This window comes from Chiloscyllium plagiosum, chromosome 2, assembly GCF_004010195.1.
Source record: "Chiloscyllium plagiosum isolate BGI_BamShark_2017 chromosome 2, ASM401019v2, whole genome shotgun sequence".
Lineage (NCBI taxonomy): Eukaryota > Metazoa > Chordata > Chondrichthyes > Orectolobiformes > Hemiscylliidae > Chiloscyllium > Chiloscyllium plagiosum.
The window spans coordinates 60091604-60113354 of record NC_057711.1 but is presented as its reverse complement, the minus strand read 5'-3'; the positions used below and the strand labels follow the sequence as shown (position 1 = coordinate 60113354).

General features: G+C 39.3%; 1 protein-coding gene across 5 annotated transcripts in view; it reads right to left on the bottom strand.

Annotated features, from left to right (window-relative positions):
• Positions 1-18436, bottom strand: part of fer (fer (fps/fes related) tyrosine kinase) — a 205465-nt gene extending 187029 nt beyond the window's left edge. For 2 of the 5 annotated variants that reach the window (XR_006314648.1, XM_043710357.1), the window contains exons 1-3: positions 16526-18436; positions 1762-1885; positions 164-448 (exon numbers count right to left, since the gene is read on the bottom strand). Coding sequence is in view for 4 of the 5 variants with exons in the window: in XM_043710357.1 (XP_043566292.1) it covers positions 164-373 (210 nt within the window). In the remaining variant the exon portion in view is untranslated. The remainder of the gene's footprint in view (positions 1-163; positions 449-1761; positions 1886-16525) is intronic. The other 3 variants (XM_043710372.1, XM_043710364.1, XM_043710381.1) reach the window with 3 other exon arrangements.
• Between the last annotated feature and the right edge of the window lie 3315 nt (positions 18437-21751).

Here is a 21751-nt window from a genome sequence, read left to right as displayed (position 1 = left end):
TCACATGCGCTCACTATAAATGCTAGCACTGAGAACAATTCCTCCATATTAAATTCTATCAGTGATACATTTTCCACTCATGGCATTACATTCATCTGCCAAGAGATAGGGATATTCTGAATTTAAAGCATTGATTCAGTTAGGAAATTTTTTAAAAACTAACCTTGGTAACATTACTAAGAGAATCCACAGGGGAAGATGTTTCATGCTTCTCCACTTGCTGGCAAACATTCTGTAGCAAGGATGCATATTCTTTGTCACTCTTAACTCGTAGAGACATAAATTTCCTCAACGTCTCCAAGACTTTAAGCTCAGATTCCTGCAGTTTTAGCAGGGCTTCATGGGAATTCCGAAGATCACTTCCAAATCCCATATTGACTAAGGCACCAGAATACCCAGAGTGCTAAATGCAAATTCACCACTTAATGATCAAAGCATGACCCTTATTCTGGAAAATAAGTAAAAGAGTAAAAGATATTATTCAGGTTCTGTAACGCAAAATAGGCAAAGATCAAGTATGTGTCAGCAATCTTGTTCTATCATTCCTCAAAGCTTTGAAACTACTGCACCTATTCATGGAAGCATTTGTCCCAAAATATGTACAACAAATAAATCACTGGAAATTCTTAAAATGCCATTGTCCTGAAAACAATGTTTCATACAATGTTACACTCTTATTTCCCCAAGTATCTTTGGATGCATCTCATCCAGCCCTGGTAGTTTATCAATTTCAAATATAGATGGCCTAATACCTGCTCCTTATCAATTTCAAAATCTTCAATTATCCGAATGATCTCTTCTCATGATAATTTACACAGTATCTTCTTTGGTAAAGACAGATGTAAAGTTTTCATTTAATACCTGAACTATGCTCTTGCCTCCATGCACAAAATCACCCATACTCCTCTTACCAGCCTGTCGGACTGAGTTTCTTTTTTTAAAAGAGTTAGTTCTAGTTATGCATAATGATCAAACCAAAAAAAGTATTAAAATTATAGACTATTTAATTGTGGTCAGCGTAAGCATCTAATATCACATCATGCCTTTGCTTGTGGCTACATGATACCATTTGTGATTTATCATCAGGTCCCATGCTAACATAAAATGAATATTGAAGGCTTGTTTTATTCCAAGATAAATGTTAGAACATTTTGAAGTAAAACAGCTTTAATTTCCAAGACACAACTACGTCCTAGATTGATTTACCTTTTTAAACTCAAAGTGCTCAAAAGAGAAATCGCCATTTTCTTGAAATTGAAGCTATGTTATTTTGGCTTTTTATATGCATTAACTGAATTTATTATGCTGCATCTTTAATGCGTATATTGTTAATTCAGTTTTATGTATGGATGCACATGCTCTGGATGGATTTTGTGATAGCATAACTTGTACTCTTGTTATTTTCAGTTAACTTGTTTCAGGAAACAGTCACTGTTAAGTTACACAGTGACAAATAGTTTATTTTGCTAAAATATACTGTTAGGATTTTGAATTCACCAGAACATTGGATGCATCAATTAGACACTGGAGTGATATTAATCATTGGGGTATAGCACGACATATCCTCAACACAATCACACAAAATTACTTTGCAGTGCCTCATTATCTTAGTTGAGAGCTCTCTACAAAAAGGGAAAAGCTGCACTGAAAACCATGTTCCAACAAATAATTGATATCTTTGAGAACCAGTCAGCTGAGAATGGGAAGAAATATTTTTAAAATGACTACCATTTTATAACCAGACAGAAATTTGGCACATACCCTTAACCAATCTGAGATTGATCATGTGCTGTTTGTATGTTGGCAAATCAATCAGAGCTCAGGATTTTTACTGGCACAGAGGGTGTGACAAGCCAGAGTTATAGCGTGGAACCTCAAGCAACCACTAAGAAAAGAACATGAAAGGCAAAGATCAGAATAGGAGACAAGTGACCTGTCATGAAGAAATCACTTGCCGGTGTCCCACATTAATAAGACAGTGAATTCAGTTGATCTAATCAACATTCTTGTCGACTTATTATGATTCAGTCATTAAATTGTGTCAAACTTGTGAAAACATACATGTTTTACTAACCAATAAGGACTGAAAGACCTTTAAGAACTCAGTTCATAATCGTAATTGATTTAAGACTGACAATTAAAATTAAATTAAACACGATAAGCCTTGCAATCCTTTTATTAGTTCTCTGCCAAACCATTACTTTCAGACTCCTTTGTCAGTCTTTTTGAATACCATTCTTTTGCTGTTCCACTTCCTCACCAGACGTTCAACATTCAGCTTGGTACTCAGTAGTAGAGTATACCCGATGTGGAATCATCGAGTCAAACAGCACGGAAACAGACTCTTCAGTCCAAGTGGTCCATGCTAATCTGATATTCTAAATTCATCTTGACATCGGTTATAAGCACACTTGTTCTGGTCTCTAGCTCTTTAATTGGTCAGATGACTTATGCACTAATTACCTGCTCTTTCTTGACTGTTTATCAGCCACTCAATTCCTTTTTCCAGGGTACTCTTAAGCTACAAGGCAATTATGCCTATAAATATGTTATCCATGAAGTTCGCAACCTCATGGATGCACCATACTGACGCCAGTTTGTTGCAATGCACAATGCTTATCATACATATGGTTTTGCGGACTTTCCACATAGCACAGGAAGTGCACTCCAGGGGTCAGAGCAGTCCAGCCATTCCTCGATTTATTAGTTAATAAATATTGTTCCTACTAACACTCCTCACCACACTAAAATAGGAGTTCTCGTTCACATCCTTTCTGTTCACATAAATTAAATATAAGGAAGCTAACTGAATATTTTATATAAGTATTTAATTTTTTTAATCTCTTAGCTGCGTCCGAACTCATTCCCGAACTTTGGAAAAACAACAGCAAAACAAAAGCAATATTCACCAACCAATAAACTTAGAGATTTCCTCTGATGTCACTTTTAAATTCATTTCTCCCACCAAACCCAGAGACTTGGAATGCTACCAAAACAGAATAGAACTGTGAAGCTAGAAATGCTAGAAAATAGAAATTGCAATAGAATGTGCAGAGCATTGGACACAAAATGTTAACTGTGCTTTCTCTCCACAGATGCTGCCAGCCTACCAAGTTTCTCCTGCAATGTGCGTTTGGAATGTTGTTTAACCTGAATCTCACTTTAGGTGTGATAGTAATAAGTCATGCTCCTGGCCCTCAGTTTTTCTCTTCCATGGTATTCCTGATTTTTCTTCAAGGTCTACTACTGTTGCTCCCATTTTGTCTATAGTTATTTCAAAAGCAGTTTAATTCATGGCGTTCTTGTGACGTCACAGTTGGCTTTTACTCTCTTGTGTGGTCAAGACCAACAGCACACTCCTCTTAGTCTCTGCATGGCAAGGCTAACCTGCTTCATGCTGGTAAAGACATAAAATGCTCCAGAAACCCAAGAGGGCTGACATGACCTACGAAGTGAAACAGGATTTGAGATCAATATGAAGTTCTGAAGTCATATTGGACACAAAACATCAACTCTGATGCTCTCTCTGAAGGTGCTGCCAGATGTGAACAGGTTCTCCAGCACTTTGTTTTTATTTCAGAGCTCTAGAACCAACAGTATTTTGCTCTCTTTTTATTATTTCACAGTGATCCTTACAAATAAAGATTCTGTCATAAATGCAGAATTTTTAGAAAAAAACTACACCCCAAACTTTTTAAGAATAAAATTCTAATATATCATCAGTTATATTCTTGAGGATCCTTCTCACAAAGTTATTCAATATTTTAAATCGGATTCAAATATACTTGCAGCTTATATTTGTGATAAAACTAACTTTTCCCACACAAAGACCAATTTCTAATTTAATGTGTCAACATGAAGGAAATGTTGCCCATATTCAACAGTAAAATGAAAAGTGTACAATTTGACAATCTCACAGATGGGATTAAATAGGCTTGAAACATGCACAGAAAACACAGAATCACAATTTTGCTGTAGTGCAGAAGGTGGCCATACTCCATGTTTTATGGATCATGCTTTTTACCTGTCTTGTCACCTTTAAAGGACTAATGCACATATAGACCAGGTCTCTCTGCTCCTTCTCACCCTTTAGAATAGTGTTTCTTTTATTTTCTCCTGTCTAATCACCTTCTTTCCACCAACATCAATCACCTTACATTTCTCTGCAATGAATTTTATCTTCCACCCATCCACCCACTTCTTTCTCTGGCATTTTGAAGTTCTGCACTGTTCTCTTCAGTTAACAATTCTTGCACGTTTGTATCATCTGCAATTTTAAAAACTGTTTGCTGCATTGCAGGGTCAAAATAATTTATATAAATCAGGAAAAGGATCCACTACAAACCTTCCTACAGCCTGAAAAATACCCATTATCAGTGATTGTTTGTCTGTTTCAATTTTATCCATTTTACTTCATAAGCTAAAAACCTTTCTCACAAAGTGTGTTCTATAGCTTTGTATCAAAGGTCTTTTGGAAGACAATAACACCTATTGTTAGCACTACCTTTATCAACCCTCTTTGTTACTTCTTCTAAGAACTCAAACAAGATAGTCAAACATGATTCAAAAATTTGGTGACAATTATATTTTCCCATTCCTAGATCATGTGATCATAGATGAACATAAAAGGATCAGGAACTGCATACAATCAAATACTTTGTTCACAAATCTGACTCAATTTTTTTAAAAACATATCACATACACAATTACAATAGTGAATTTTCATTCAAATTCCCATTAAAAGTAAATGAGCTAAATTAATCTACTTTGATGGTAAGGGATTGACTAAAATATCAGGAGAATTCAGCGTAATCCATCAAATACAGCCAAGTTCACTTCAGCAAATATGCCACTTTAGTGGGTTAACTAAAAAACTACAACTCCAAAAATACAATTCTCCCTCAAGAGAAGATTGCTGTTCATTTCTGACCTTCAATCATGAAAACCACCAAAACAGCCCAAATGAAATTGCAGGACCTTGATGAATTTGAAGGCAATAAGTTTTAAAAGTTTAAAAATTTTCTCCCAACAGAACAGCATTGTAAAGGAATGATAACGTGAATGAATCTATTTTTCTTAAGTCAGTCATTGGAAGGCAAAAATAAAGGTCAAAGATTACAAAAGACTGCAAATCAGTTCATTGTAATTTAGCAATCGAATCCCACTGTCCTAATCCAAGCCATGGCTCTGCAACTTCACATGGTAAAGAGTATTTATCTTCATTTCTCTTAAAAGACATAACAATCATCATCCCAATTTGTTCCAATGACAAAGTATTCAATCACTGACTTTCCAGAGTTCTCACAACTTGATCATTTTTGCAACTTTTTTCAACTTCCTGTTCGCCAGCTGTACTCTGGCTGAAGTTATTTCAATATCTCACTTCACTCGAAATGATAGTTTCGTCCCTATTTTACTGCTGCATCTACACTGTACTCTTGACTGCTTAAAAGCTCTTTCTAGAATGGAGTGTTTAAAACTGCACAGTGTTCTTTAGAAAAGATATACTAGTGGTATTCAGAAGAAATATTAAAGCCAGACTGAAAAAGCTGAGTGCACACGTTAATCAAGAGACTACTGTAAGGGGTTTCGTAGCATTTTCTACAAGCATATAAGAATCCCTTTTTATCTACGCATGCCTTTTTATTTGCTCGTCCATTTAAATTGGGTTTTCTGCAAAAGAAGAGTCCAAATGAACATATTTAAAAAAAGGAACCCGCTGTTCATCTGAAGATCATTTAAACTGCTAATATTTTTCTGTCTGCTTTGAGTAAATAATTTTTTTATTTCTTATAAGATCCAACAGTACCAGAGATATATCTCAGATTTTAGATCAGAGTGGTGCTGGGATAGCACAGCAGGTCAGGCAGCATCCGAGCAACAGGAAAATCGACATTTCGGGCAAAAGCCCATATATCTCAGATTGTCAGCACTTAAGACTATAAGGCATGCTGAGAAATATTTCACACAAGACTAGTATTAAGAATATAAATAAAGTACTTTTTTTCCTTTTGGAACATAAAGACCATAAAAAATTGGAACAGGAGTAGGTCTTTAGATCCCTTGAACCTGCTCCACCAATCACTGCTGACCTGACATTCGTCACATCCATTTTCCTGCCTTTGCCCCACAACCTTTGATACTCCGGCCTGATTAAGAATCTATCTCAGCCTGAGATATATACAAGGACTCTGTTCCACAGTTGTCTGTGGCAAGGAGTTCCAAAGACCCTCAATCCTCAGAGAAATTCCTCCTCAACTCAGTCTTAAAACTATGCCCTCCGGTCCTAGACTCTCCCATGAGAGGAAAAATCCTCTCGGCGCTTACATGTCAAGTGCCTCAAGAATCCTACATGTTTCAATGAGATCATCTCTTGTTCTTCTAAATTTTAATGAGTTGAGTCCCAACCTGTTTAAATTTGGCTCATAAGACATGGTGCTGTAAAAATAGTGTAAGTTGTCGTGAACTTTTTTGCCACAGGTTATTTTAATGAATCTGCTTCATAGTTTATAGTCAAGCCACTGTCTGATTCAACACTTCCTTCTTCTGTTTCTTCTGAGTCCACAAGGAAAAAATTTGAGGAGCTAAATATTTCCATTAGGTGTGAAATTCTTGTCAATAAACATCAATTTAAAAATGTCACCAAAAGTCAGGAGAAAAGTCAGGAAACTCTTTCTGTAGTCACAAGTCTGATGCAGCACTGAATGCTTTGCAGTGGGAAATGACTAAGACCATTGTGTCTAAAAAAAAGGGAAAACTGAATAAACATTTAAAGCAAGGCTACTGGCAAGTATTTAGTGCAGTAGGAGACTGGAGACTGAGTTCAGGAAGCCACATTTATAGGGAGAAGGATCTATCAGTATGGCTCAGCACAATTATGGAAAATGTCTCCTGGATAACAACTTACACTTCCCTTACCCGTGCAACAGAATGACAGTCTTCATACTTTATGTTTAATTCTTAAAAATAGCATTTATGTCACCCCTTTGATGATCACTGGATGTGCCAAAGCACTTTACAACTGATGAAGTATTTTTGAAGAGTACGCACTGTTGCAATGCTCAATGAGAAAACAATCATGGCTCACAGTTTGCCGGGCAGGGCAAAGTGCAGTGCTTTGAGTTCATTAAATTCCCATCAACATTCCCCTACCCCCACCCTCTCTGTTCAGCTTGAAAACATTTTGCATGTTAATTACAGGAAGTATGTGTGAATAACATGGTAGCAAGATAAATAGGCATCTAGGACCTTGGTGAATGATGAGGCTAACTTACTAACTCGCAGTGAGATTTACATATTAGATAAAGAAAGGAAATAATGAAGAAAAAAAACTCTTTATATTGGGCATCGAAAGAGAAAGGATGAGTGAAAGAAATAATAGTTTCAAATAACAAGAGATAGAGGAAAGAATAAAACATTTTAACGGTTTAAATTTTTTTAAAAACCGCACAGGAATAATTTGCAACCTTCAGAAGTTACATCTTCACAGTTTTAACTGTTCTCTTCATGGATCAGCAATGTAAAGTGGCTTCCAGAAACACAGTAAAATTAAGTGGAAAAATGCTTAACATCAATTGCTAAACCTAGTTTCTTACAGTTAATTTAACTCAATTCAAGAAGATGCAGTAATTTCTCCAAGCACACGTGGAAGCAGATGGAAATCTCCCAATGCACAAACGTTACAGTGGAAACACATGCATTAGCCATTTGCTATGATTACAATTGATATTATTGCTCTTCCTCAATTGTTGATTTTACACCTCAATAATAGCTTGTATATTACATTTGCCAATATTTTCCCAGCAAATTCTGCAGTGATATGATAATTTCAAAATCACAGATATGCTAATGGCTACATTTTGAATTTTAGCAGAATACATTTTCAAGCTATTAAGAAAGAACAAATTAGCATTTATATGGTACCATTCTAAGTCTCAGGATAGCTAAAGCATCGCAGTGAATTAAGTATTTTTGAAGTGTAACCCTTGTATAATTCAACAACGCAGCATCCAATACGTTAAATGATCTTGCTGTATACAAAGAGATATCTGTCCAAATAATCTGTTGCTGAGCAGAGGGCAAATCTCCTGCTTCAAATACTGCTAGTGGAATGTTTAGCATTCAATTGAAGGGGCAGATGAAACTGTATCCCAATGATACTGCCAAAAGTAAAGACCTCAGTCCTGCATCAATGACTGGATGGAGGCTTGAAGCCACAATATAATCGTACAGCAAGGAAACTGACCTCTTCTCCAACTCATCCATGCCACATAAGTTTCCAAAACTAAACTTGACACATATCCCTCTTAAGCATTCCTATTCGTGTACCTGTCCAAATGTCTTTTAAATGTTGTAAAAAGAGCTGGTTTTAAGGATAATCGAAAAGTAGAGAGGAGGGTTAAGAAAGATAGGGACAAAGGGTTTTGAAGGGAATTCCCGAGTTTACATAAGCTCCGCAAGGCACAACCAACAAATAAAAATCAATGAAAATTAAGACAGAATAAAAGACCAGAATGTGGAAGAGCAAAGATTGAGAATTACACAGCTCGAAAGGCATATAGAGACAGTGAGGCAGCAAGGTCATATTTAAATTTGAAGAAAAGGATGAGAATTTTAAAACTGAAACATTGTCAGACCAGGAGCCAATGATAGTGTGCAAATGTGTAAACAGGACTTCATGTGAGTTAGAACACATGAAGCAGAAGCTTGAATAAATTCAAATTTAAAACATACAACTTGCAAGGCTAGCAAAGGGAGTACTGGAATCAAGTCTGGTAGTAACAAAGGCATAGATGTTGGTATTAGCAAGTAAGCTGAGTGAGGATGGGTGACATTATAAAGTTGGAAGTAAACAATTACATCGTTGAGACGGATATGGAGTTGAGGACTCAGCTCAAAATGATATAGGCCACGAAAGCGATGAACTGTCTCATTCAAACAGTCGTCAGGAGAGTAATGAAAAACTGTGGTTTAGAATCAGTATTTGAAAGCGGGTGAAAACCATGGTTTTGGTCCTCCTAATAAGACCGCAAGACTATACGATACAAGAACAGAATTAATCCCTTCAGCCCATTAAGTCCACTCTTGATCATTTGATCATGGCCAATATGTTTCTCAACTACATTCTCCTGCCTTCTCCCTGCAACACTTGATCCCTACATCAATCAAGAACTTAAAGAGACTAAATTACTCACCCAGCCTGCATTGCATTCTAGGATAGTGATTTCCACAAATTTATGACCCTTTGAGAGAAGTAATTACTCTGTATCTGTTTTAAATCTTCCACCCTTCGGCTAAAATTATCAACTCCCATTCTAGATAACCCCACAAGTGAAAACATCTGCTCTACGTCTACTTGATGAACCCCTTTCGCATTTTATATATCTCAATTAGGTCTCCTCTCATCCTCGTAAACTCAAGTGAGTACAGGCTAAACTGCTCAATCTCTCCTCCTAAGTCGAGCCTATCATCTCTGGAATTAAATTGTGAACATTCTCTGAATTGCCTCCAATGTAATTACATCCTTCCTCAATTAAGGGGACCAAAACTGCATACAATACTCGAGATGCAGTCTTACCAATGCCTTGTGCAGTTGCACCTAAGTTTTCCAACTTTTATACGATGACTTTTTCCTAACTCTCTGCTTTCTGTTGGTTAAAGTTAAAAATCACATGACACCAGATTATAGTCCAACAGGTTTTTTTCCAAGTACAAGCTTTTGGAGCACTGTTCCTTCGTTAGATAGGTAGCGGTGGAGGATCATAGATCACAGAATTTATAGCAAAAGATCATAGTGTCATGCACTGATGTAATATATTGAACAAACCTAGATTACAGAAGCGTAGAATACGTACGTGGAAAGAGGCCATTCAGTCCACTGAGTCTGCACCAACATTCCTAAGAGAATCCCACGAAGACCCACCTCCCCATCCTATCGCAATAACCCTGCATTTACCAAGGCTAATCCACCTAGTCAGCACATCCGTGGACACTGCAGGGTAATTTAACATGGCCAATCCACTTAACCTACACATCTTGGACTGTGGTAGGGAACTGGAGCAGATTGTACAGAACACAAACTCCACAAACAGTAAGCCAAGGCTAGAATTGAACCCAGGTCCCTGGCACTGTGAGACAACAGTACTAAACACTGTATGACCCAGAGTACTTGTAACATTTCTGAATTTATATCTAAAATATATATAAAAAGATTCTGACCACTCATCAGAAGATGGACATAAAAAGCCTTGTGTGGCAAGACTAAAACTCAGAATAATAGTATCCCTACAATGTGGAAACAGGACCTTCAGCCTAATAAGTTCACACCGATCCTCCGAAGGGTAACCCACCTGGACCCATTCCCCTACCCTATTACTTTACATTTCCCCTGACTAAAGTACCTAACCGACACATTCCGGAACACTATCGGTATCTTAGCATGGCCAATTCACCTAACCTGCACATCTTTGGATTGCAGGAGGAAACCGGAGCACCCAGAGGAAATCCGCATAGACTCGGGGAGAAAATGCAAACTCCAAACAAGCGCCTTGGCTGGAATCGAACCTGCGTCCCTGGCACTGTGAGGCAGTAGTGCTAACCACTGAGCTATCATGCCGCCCACTAGGGAGCATGGTTTTAAAATTAGGGGTCACCCTTTTGGGATACAGATGAGAACTCTTATTTCCCCAAGTGTTTTGCAATTTGATCTTATTGAAAGAGAAAAGTCTGAGAGGGCTTGATATTAAAGATGCTGAGAGAAGATTATCCTCATGGAGTAGTCTCTAGCAAGGGCCACAGCTTCTCATTAAGGAGTATACCATTTAAAATGGATATGTGAAAGATTTTCTTTTCTCAAAGAAAGTCATTAATCTTTGAAATTCTTGATTCCAGGTAAAGTACAACCTTGGTCAATAATTATTCTCAAAGAGACTTAGATAGATTTCAAATCTACAGGGAAGTGAAGCATTATGGTGAGCAGGCAGAAACGTGGAATGTGACCACAAAAAGATCAGCTATGATATTACCAAGTGGAAGAACTGGCTTGAGGAGGCAAATTGCTGAATCTTGAGGCTTGAGCATTGAGGTGGGTTGTCAACTTTGAATGAGCTAACCATTTTGGAGGGTGGAGTCAGCCAGTCATGTTTTGGGAAGATAAAGGTACAGACAATGGTTTTACACTGGATGGAATGAGGACGTGAATATTGTTACCCTCTTGGATGTAGTTATATTTTTCAATGGTCAGAATATGAAAATAGAGCACAAGCTCGTGATCAAATGGAGCTTTAAGGCTTTTGACAGGCTGATTCAACTTGAGATAATCTTGATCCAATTTCTTATATTCTCAACAAGACCTTGAATTTCTTACCATCCCCAAATGGGTGTCCATCATTCTCAAAAGCTCAAATCAGGTTTCTGCTCCTGCCATAGCACTGAGGCTCAAATCCAAGTGATCATTGAAATGCCCACTATTACAATCAGGGTATCTTCCCCACCTTCCTTATAGGTGAATTCACAGATCACCATGCTCATCCAATAGCATTGCAGTGTTGTCTTGCCTCTAGGAACAGCCCTCAAGAAATCATTCATATATATGTACCTGGAATCAAAGCATCTCCAAACAAGGTTTTCATTGTGCATCCTTGCATTACTACCCCTCAAGTCCACAAGGATCTGTGTTTGGTCCCTTGCCCATAAACAATTTTTCTTCAGTTTTATCATTCAAAGACAGTAAAGGAAGTTTCAACAATAACAATCTCAAATTCTGAACCACTTGCCTAAACTTGTGTTGTCAATGCCCCAGTTAAAAAATAAACTCAACTATTGCATGAGGTGGAAGATCACAGTCTAGTCTTGAGCGCTTACTGAAATTCTGTACACTTGCTACTGTTTCATTCACAGTTATTATCTTAGGTTGAACCGGCCTGTCAAAAACTTTAAAGCCCCATCTGTTCATTAGCTTGCATCCTGTGTTCAAATTCTGGCCGTTGCAAAACGTAACTATAATACTTGCATCCTCAATTCATCTAGTTTAAAACCATTGCTCAGACCTCTTTCTTCTCAAAACTTGACTGGCTGACTGTACCCCAAGTGTGAGAGCTCATCCAAAGTTGACTATCTACATCAATGTTCAATCCCTGAAAAACCCTATTTTTATTAAACTACAAAGACATTCAGAACTGCTACCAATTTCAACTCGTTACCACATTTAACTCCTTTCACAGCTTCAGCCTTCCTTTTTCTGTGATTTCCTCTACCTTCAATAAATCATTCCCCAAAGAGTAACTTGTGATCATTCATGTCTGATATTTGTTTCTCACATCCATCACCTTGCCACCCTGCATTCAATTCCCGAAGATATTTGTCTAGATAATATCAAGAATCTAATTTGCTCATGAGAAGAATAAAAAAATTTACAAGTAGAATAAAAAAAAAGAAAAACCAGTTATCAGGAGGAAAGAAATTGAATAGGAATATTTTCAGGGAGTTAAACTGATATTTTATCAGGGCAGCCAGTGCAGCATTAAAAAAAGAGAACTTGACAACTTTCCATTATCTTTTTCAGGTTAGAAGACAGAGAAAGGATGATAGAGATGATGGCATCAATCTGAGACAGAATAAAGGCATCAGGGTCCAAATGATCTCTTCTGTGCTGTAATTTCCAATATTCTTACAGTAATAAACCTAACCATAATAATTAGATGAACAGCAACACAAGTTCTTGAAGTCTTTGATCAGTAATATGCTATTTAGATTATTCACACTTTGGAATCCCTGATCAAAGATGAATGAAGACATAAAATAAACATTTAGAATGCAAAAATAAAGTCATGTCTTGACAGAAAGAAAACATAATATATGGCCATAAAAAGAGATCAAGTATCCAAATCACAAAGTACACTTGCAAAAACATCCAACCAAAAGCAATGGTCAGCATGCCTATATCTATGGAAACATCTGGAGGTAGAATATTTCCATGTCAACCAACTCCCAACTGATATAAATCATATCCTAATAGTCTCACCACTTCAAGTTTCATTGTCCACTTGCTAGTGTAAAATAATCCTCAAACGACTGCAATAAAACTCAACAACATCCATTCCTTCAGTCCCTTTAACCCTGCTCAAATCTACAAACCTATACCAATTTTCAGACTATGCTATTTCTCCTTCCACGACTTGATCGCCCAGCATTGGTGAGAGTTTTCATCCGTACAGACCTCAGCTGGAGTTCCCTCCTTTCACACTTCTTTCATAAATCCCAACTCTTAGATCAAATTTTTAAGCAGCCCTCCAAATAACTACACAAAAAACTAAAGGATTGCAGATGTTGGAAATCAGAAACAAAAACAGTAATTGCTGAAAACACTCAGCAGGTCTGGTAACATCTATGGAGAGAAAAGAGTTTCTTCTTCAGAAAACCTTCTGTTTTTGTTCTCTGCAAATAACTATTCCTTTGACACAACATCCACTTGTTTACTTAGAGTCACAGAGTTGTACAGCATGGAAACAGACCCTTTGGTCCAACCCGTCCACGACAACCAGATATCCCAACCCAATCTAATCCCACCTGCCAGCACCCGGCCCATATTCCTCCAAACCCCTCCTATTCATATACCCATCCAAACTAGCCTCCACCACTTCTTCCATCACCTCATTCCATATACTTACCCCCATCTGCATGAAAATGTTGCCCCTTAGGTCTCTTTTATATCTTTCCTCTCTCACTCTAAACCTATGCCCTCTCGTTCTGGACTTCCCAACCCCAGGGAAATGACTTTGTCTATTTATCCTATCCATGCCCCTCATCATTTTGTAAACCTCTATAAGGTCACCCCTCAGCCTCTGATGCTCCAGGGAAAAAAGGCCCAGCCAGTTCAGCCTCTCCCGATAGCTCAAATCCTCCAACCCTGGCAACATCCTTATAAATCTTTCTGAACCCTTTCAAGTTTCACAACATCTTTCCGATAGGAAGACCAGAATTGCACGCAATATTCCAACAGTGGCCTAACCAATGTCCTGTACAGCCACAACATGACCTCCTAACACCTGTACTCAATACTCTGACCAATAAAGGAAAGCATACAAAACACTTTCTTCACTATCCTATCTACCTGCGACTCCACTTTCAAGGAGCTAAGAACCTGCACTACAAAGTCACTTTGTTCAGCAACACTCCCTCAGACCTTACCATGAAGTGTATAAATCCTGCTAAGATTTGCTTTTCCAAAACGCAGCACCTCAGTTATCTGAATTAAACTCCATCTGCCACTTCTCAGCCCATTGGCCCATCTGATCAGGATCCTGTTGTTATCTGAGGTAACCTTCTTCGCTGTCCACTACACCTCCAATTTTGGTGTCATCTGCAAACTTACTAACTGTACCTCTTATGCTCATATCCAAATCATTTATGTAAATGACAAAAAGTAGAGGACCCAGCACCGATCCTTGTGGCACTCCACTGGTCACAGGCCTCCACTCTGAAAAACAACCCTCCACCACCACCCTCTGCCTTCTACCTTTGAGCCAGTTCTCCCTGTATTCCGTGAGATCTAACCTTGCCAATCAGTCTCCCATAGGGAACCTTGTTGAACGCCTTACTGAAGTCCATATAGATCACATCTACCACTCTGCCCTCATCAATCCTCCTTGTTACTTCTTCAAATAACTCAATCAAATTTGTGAGACATGATTTCCCATGCACAAAGCCATGTTGACTATCCCTAATCAGTCCTTGCCTTTCCATTTACATGTACATCCTGTCCCTCAGGATTCCTTCCAACAGCTTGCCTACCACTGACGTCAGGCTCACTGGTCTATAGATCTCTGGCTTGTCACTATCGATGATACAAATATCTCAGCAAGAGGCCCAGCAATCATTTCTCTAGCTTTCCACAGAGTTCTCGGGTACACCTGATCAGGTCCTGGGGAATTATCCACCTTTATGCATTTCAGGACATCCAGCACTTCCTCCTCTGTAATATGGACATTTTGCAATGTGTCACCATCTATTTCCCTACAGTCTATATCTTCCATATCCTTTTCCACAGTAAATACTGATGCAAAATACTCGCTTAGTATCTCCCCCATTTTCTGCAGCTCCACACAAAGGCTGCCTTGTTGATCTTTGAGGGGCTCTATTCTCTCCCTTGTTACCCTATTGTCCTTAACGTATTGGTAAAAACTCTTTGGATTCTCCTTAATTCTATTTGCCAAAGCTATCTCATGTCCCCTTTTTGCCCTCTTGATTTCCCTCTTAAGTATACTCTTACTGCCCTTATACTCTTCTAAGGATTCACTCAACCTATTCTGTCTATACTTGTCTTGACATGCGTTTCTATGTTAAAAAATTCATGCAAGCACAACTCTTTTGTTATTATGGAGAAAGTTCCAAAAGGTGACTTAACAAAATGCTTTTACAGTAGTGTAAGTGCACAAAGAATAGTGAATAATTAGTCAAGGATATGCAGATTTACTTTAATAATCACTTTGAAATGGTCAATTGTGTTTTTATTTCTTCATTTAATAATGTGTTGCATATTTGAACTTGTGAACAATTTGGTCAGCAGAGCCAATGAGCCACAAGAACTCTCACAAATGATGTACCACAATGCCACCACTAAATGATTACGAGAACTACATCCTTCGCATCCTATGCATAATTCGTTTGTTATACAATGTGTACTTGCGATTTTAAAACGAGAAATTATGATAAAATTGTCATATTGTAGAAAAATACAAGCAGGATATGTACTGTTACATTATAAAAAAGTGTCGTTAATCAGCATGTTCTTTTAAGTTTGTACGAAATTGACATCATTTCAGTTTCATGTACTTGAAATGAGGAAGGTACTAATAACTGAACTCGAAATTCCTACTTGTCTTTACAATTTGTATCTGCAACAATTCCAAAGTTTATACCTAGCCTACTCTTAAAATACTCGACAGAAGAACTATTGGGGAGACTAAAACAATGCGATTTTTCGTACAGCTCGATTAAATCCAAAACATCGATGACATATCATTAATGCATAGTAAATGCAAGCAACATTTTCACGGTTACAAAAACACACTGACAGCTTGCATCATTTATTGAATAATTCGGATATGGCAAATACAATCACGATATTATATAACAAATGAGATTTTATCTAAAGAAATATGATACACTTCGTAATATTAACATGCGCTTATGCATCCTCAAGATCAGCTAAGATTCTCCACCTCATCCAAATAAAGTTAAAAGACAGACGCGAAATTGAGGGATGTAGTGACAGCTAAAGAAACAACAATCAATCACTGTCAGGCCAGTTAACTGAGGTACCGTAGAGCAGCCCAGGAATCAGAGGACGGGCCAGATAATAAAAGGACAGTTACTATTACACGGTGCCTGATCATTTCACCGTTAGGTTGGCTCGCTGACAGTCGGCGCGCCAGGATCTCCCCGCTGGGAAGAGGACTGAGGGCGATCCCTCGGGTTGATCAGCCGGGCTTGTTTGCCGTCTGGGTACAGAGCAAGGTTTGCCTACCTCGTCAATAACTGGACCAAGGAGAGAAATTGCGCCCCGGGATCGCTGACTAACCGGTGTTGTAACCCCGACCCGGAAACATTGATCAATCCTTCAACCTGGACACTTATTAACTTTTAACACTCCCTCGTCGAAGACAGCTTTTCCCAGGCGGCAGCACGCATGCGCGGCATTACACAAAGGCTGCTGGGAGACGACGGTAAGGGTTCCAGCTGGACCACTCGTACAGAGCATGCGCCACTTCGCCAAGAGGAACGGATGTGCGAATGCGAGTCTATTTGGGGTTTCGACATTGTCGGTCAGGTTTCTCCGTAATGAGCATTTTTCATGATTCTTTTGGAAAACGTGATCGCAAGTGAAGCTGCTGTATTTGAAAATGAAAGGCAAAAAAGTGATGGGTGACTCTTCTCAGATTTACTGTGTTCGAGACGTGCCACTCCCTGCAGGTGATATCATGGGAGAGAGATTGTCTTGCGTTTGCGCCACGAGCATGCGTGTTAGATGTCAAACCCCTGACGTCACGGAAAAACGACAAGTTCGGCCTCTGCACGTGTTTCTGTTCTGCTTTCTAATTGGTGAATAATTAATTGACCCTCCCAAGTTTGTATTTGAGTTGAATTGCGAATGTGAGATGCACAGGACAATGAGTTGTGGTTTTAAAAAAAAGGATTAGCTGAAAGTAGGAGGTAAATATACCCCATAGCTCTTCAAGCTAAAGAATATGGATATGTTCCTATTTTCAATGTCCCAATGAAGGGCTGAATGGCTCATTCTTATTCCTGTTAACTATGCTTCCATGATTTTGAAGGAAGAGAGAAGACATGGAAACTGTCATCAAATTAGGCTGATCGCAGAGTCAAAAATTGTGGTGCTGGAAAAGCAGAGCAGGTCAGGCAGCATAGGAAAAGAGTTGGCGTTTTGGTCGTAAGCCCTTCATCAGGAATGTGGGCCCATGCATGTTTGTGGTGCAAATGCAAGACAAACTCACTCCCATGATATCACCTGCAGGGAGTGGCACATCTCCGACACAGTAAATCTTGAAAGCATCACCTGTCAGTTTTTTTGCCTTTCAACTGCAACTTTCAGCTGCAACTCCACCACTTCACTTGCGATGCTGTTTTCCAAAATGTCAACTCTCCAGTTCCTTGGATGCTGCCTGACCTGCTGCGCTTTTCCTGCACCAAACTCCTTGATTCTGATCTCCAGCATCTGCAGTCACATTTTCTCCTCGTCTGATTTCAAGTCAACAAGAAAATTCCAAAATCTATTATGATGTCTTAAATAAAAGATTTAGAAAATCAGTGTCAATATGGCTTATGAAATGGAATTTGTTAGAGAATAATTTTTTTTCTGAGACTCTAATGACATTATACCTCTCCTGGCTGAAGTTTAGAAACATGAGTTGTCCAGAAATCCTTTTGACACTGGACTGTTCAAGCATTGCAATAAACTGGAATGCATTGGCTCACCTTATGCAGGGAATGCTTTAATTGTGGGAAAATATAAGGCTGCCAAGCCACATGATTTCTCTCCCTGTCTCTCTCTGTTAGCGTCTTTCTCTTTTTCTCTCCTTTCTCTTTATCAATCTATTTTACCATTTCTATCTCTTGTAAATTCTCATTTGGACTCCTTTTTTCTCTTTATTTGGCTCTCCTTTTCACAGCAGTGCCTTTGATCAGGCAAAAGCATTCCTTGGTATAGTTTGGTTTATAAAATCTTAACATGATATTAAAATCATGTACAATAAGTTATACTATGAATATTGAAAAAGATTTAAATCCTAAAGCTAGAAAATGATGCTTCAGTGAATATGTGAGGTAAAAGATGTGCTTGTTTCAACTTTTTGGTATAAAGAAGAAATGTGAAAATATGCATGATATAGTATTTAGATAAATAAAATAATTTATAATATTTGCCACTATGTTGTGTTTCAGGTAAATTGTTTTTTTTTGTGTGGTGCTTTGCAGTTTCCCACACCTGTGATTTGATATTCCAACATAATTCCATAATCCAGAAATGACAAGTTTTCCAGAATAGAAAGATTAATATAGTCTGATATTTGGATTTGCAAAAGGCAATCAATAAAGTGTGGCCACCAAAAGATAAGGGTTTATGGAGTTTGGGGTAATAGCATGGATTGAGGGATTAATGGACAAGATGCAAACAGTAGTGCTGAACATGGCGTTTTCAAGTTGGCAAGCTTTAACTAATGGAATGTTGCAAAGATCGGTGTAAATAGCTAAACTTCAACCAATCTGTTAATGGCTACAACACTGACATTGCTCTGACAATGTGGAAAATTGACCAATTATGTCCTGTGCACAGAAAACCAGACAAATCCAACCCAACTAATTTTCATCTTAAGTCTATAAATCAGCAGCAAAGTGTTGAAAGGGAACATTGACAGTGCTACAAGCAGTATTTGCAAAAGAATAACCTGCTCACTGACACTTCGTTTGAGTTCCAGCAGGGTCACAGGGAGATAATAGTCTAGAGCTATTATTGATTTGGAGGTGCCTGTGTTGGACCTACGGAAACAAATTTAAAAATCACAGAAGTGTCTTCTGGTCCTGCTCCACAACCACCTAATGAAGAAGCAGCACCTCACAAGCTAGTGCTTCCAAATAAACCTGTTGGACTATAATCTGGTGTTGTGATTTTTAACATAAAACTATTATTGTCAGAGATTATGAATCTAGAAATCAAGATAATGTTCTAGGGACCCAGATTCAAACCCTTCACATAGCAGATGGTGGAATTTGAATTCAGTACAAGAAATCTGGAATTCAGAGTCCAGTGATGACCACAAAACCACAGTCAGTTGTCAGAAAATTCCATCTTGATCACTAAAGTATTTTGGGGAAACTAACTGCCATCCTTACTTGTTCTGTCCTATGTATGACTCTAGACCCCCAGACTCTTAACTGCCCTCTGGGCATTTAGGGATGGGCAATTAATGCTGACCCAGCCAGCAATGTGCACATCTTGTCAATGTGTTTTAAAAGAAAACTCAGTTCCTGATCTCATTATATCATTGGTCCACACATGGACAAAAGACTTGAACTTCTGAGATGAGAGTAACTGCACTTGACTGCATTTCTTTTATTCAGATTAGAGCCCGAGGACGGCACAATGGCTCAGTCATTAGCACTGGTACTTCACAGTGCCAGGGACCCAAGTTTGATCCCACCCTTGGGTGACTGTGCAAACTCCATTCTCCCTGTGTCTGCTTGGGTTTTTGCCAGGTGCTCTGGTTTCCTCCCAAAGTATAAAGATGTGCAGGTTAGGTGGCTTGGCCATGATAAATTGCCCATAGTGTGCAGGGATGTGTAGGTTAGGTGGATTAGCCCTGGGAAATGCAGGGTTACAGATTGAAGATAGGGGGTGGGGGTCTGGGTGGGATACTCTTCGGAGGGTCAGTCTGAACTGGATGGGCTGAAAGGCATGCCTCAACATTAGAGATTCAATTATTCTAAAACTCAAATTGGGGAAACACTCTGTTAGGTGAAGTCATTGCAAGCAAAAATGAAGGTGATTATGACTATTTAAGGTTAATCGTCTGCACCTCAGGGCGTCACTGCGTGAGTTTATTAGTGAGTTTATTAGAATCTTCTGTTTCTCCATTGTTGATCTTTGTATTCTCATAAGGTCAGAAGTGAGGATGTTCGCTGATTGCACAATGTTCATCACTATTCACAACCCCTCAGATACTGAAACAGTTCATGCCTGTAGGAGCTGGGGTAATATTCAAGCTTAGGCTGATAAGTAACAAGCACATTTCACGCCATACATGTGGCAGACTATGATCATCTTGAACAAAAATAATCTCACCTTGACATTAAATGGAGTTACCAGTGGTCAATCCTCCACTATTAGTATCCTGGGAATATCACTGACCAGCAACTGAACTGGACCAAGCACATAAATACTTAAATTCTGACACTACAAGAGGGTGTCAGGGGCAAGGAGTTCTGTGGTGATTTAACTCACATCCTGTGTCCCCAAAGCCTGACCACAACCAAAAAGGCAGAATTCAAGAGTGTGATGGAAGAATTTCCACTTGCCTGGATGAGTGCAGCTTCGACAGCACTCACAAAATGCAACACTATCCAGGTCAAAGTACCCCTTAAACCACCTTCAACATAAACTTAAGTCACCATTGACGAAAGAGTAGCAGCAGTGTTTAACATCTGCAAGATGCAAGTCAAGTTGCCATAGTCTTACCAGACCATAGGACTGCTGTTTCATGAGAGAGAGAGAGATGACTGGTGGTGACTTAACCTGAGGGCCACCATACCTCACAAGAAGGGAGACATTGAGAAGGAGAGTCCCTCATGCTAACCTCAGCCAGTGATGGGAGTTGAAACCACACTGATGGCATCACACTGTTGGCAAATCAACCATCCAGGCAAAAGTAAGGACTACAGATGCTGGAAACCAGAGTTTAGATTAGAGTGATGCTGGAAAAGCACAGCAGGTCAGACAGCATCCGAGGAGCAGGAAAATCGGCGTTTCGGGCAAAAGCCCTTCATCAGGAATGGAGACAAGGAGCCTCCAAGGTGGAGAGATAAATGAGGGGGGAAGGTGGGGCGCGGATAGGTGGGAAGGGAGATTGGCAGATAGGACAGGTCATGAGGATGGTGTTGAGCTGGAAGTTTGGAAATGAGGTAAGGTGAGGTGAGGGAGTTGAAATGTTGGGCCACGGGGCAGTGGGGTTGATTGGTGTGGGTGTCCCGGAGATGCTTTCTAAAGCACTCTGCGAGGAGGCGTCCAGTCTCCCCAATGCAGAGGAGACCACATCGAGAGCAACAGATACAATAAATGACATTGGTGGATGCACAGGTGAAACTTTGATGGATGTAGAAGGCTCCTTTGTGGCTTTGGATTGAGGTAAGGTTGGAGATATGGGCGCAGGTTTTGCAATTCCTGCGGTGGCACAGGTTTTGCAATTCCTGCAGTGGCAGGAGAAGGTGCCAGGAGGGGAGGGTGGGTTGTTGAGGGGCATGGACCTGACCAAGTAATCATGAAGGGAATGGTCTTTGCGGAAAGCGAAAAGGGGTGGGGAGGGAAATATTTTGCAGAAAGCCACCCCTTTCCGCTTTCCTGAAAGACCATTCTCTCCATGACTACATGGTCAGGTCCACGCACCCCAACAACCCACCCTCTCGTCCTGACCACTGCAGGAATTGCAAACCCTGCGCCCACACCTCCTCCCTCACTTCCATC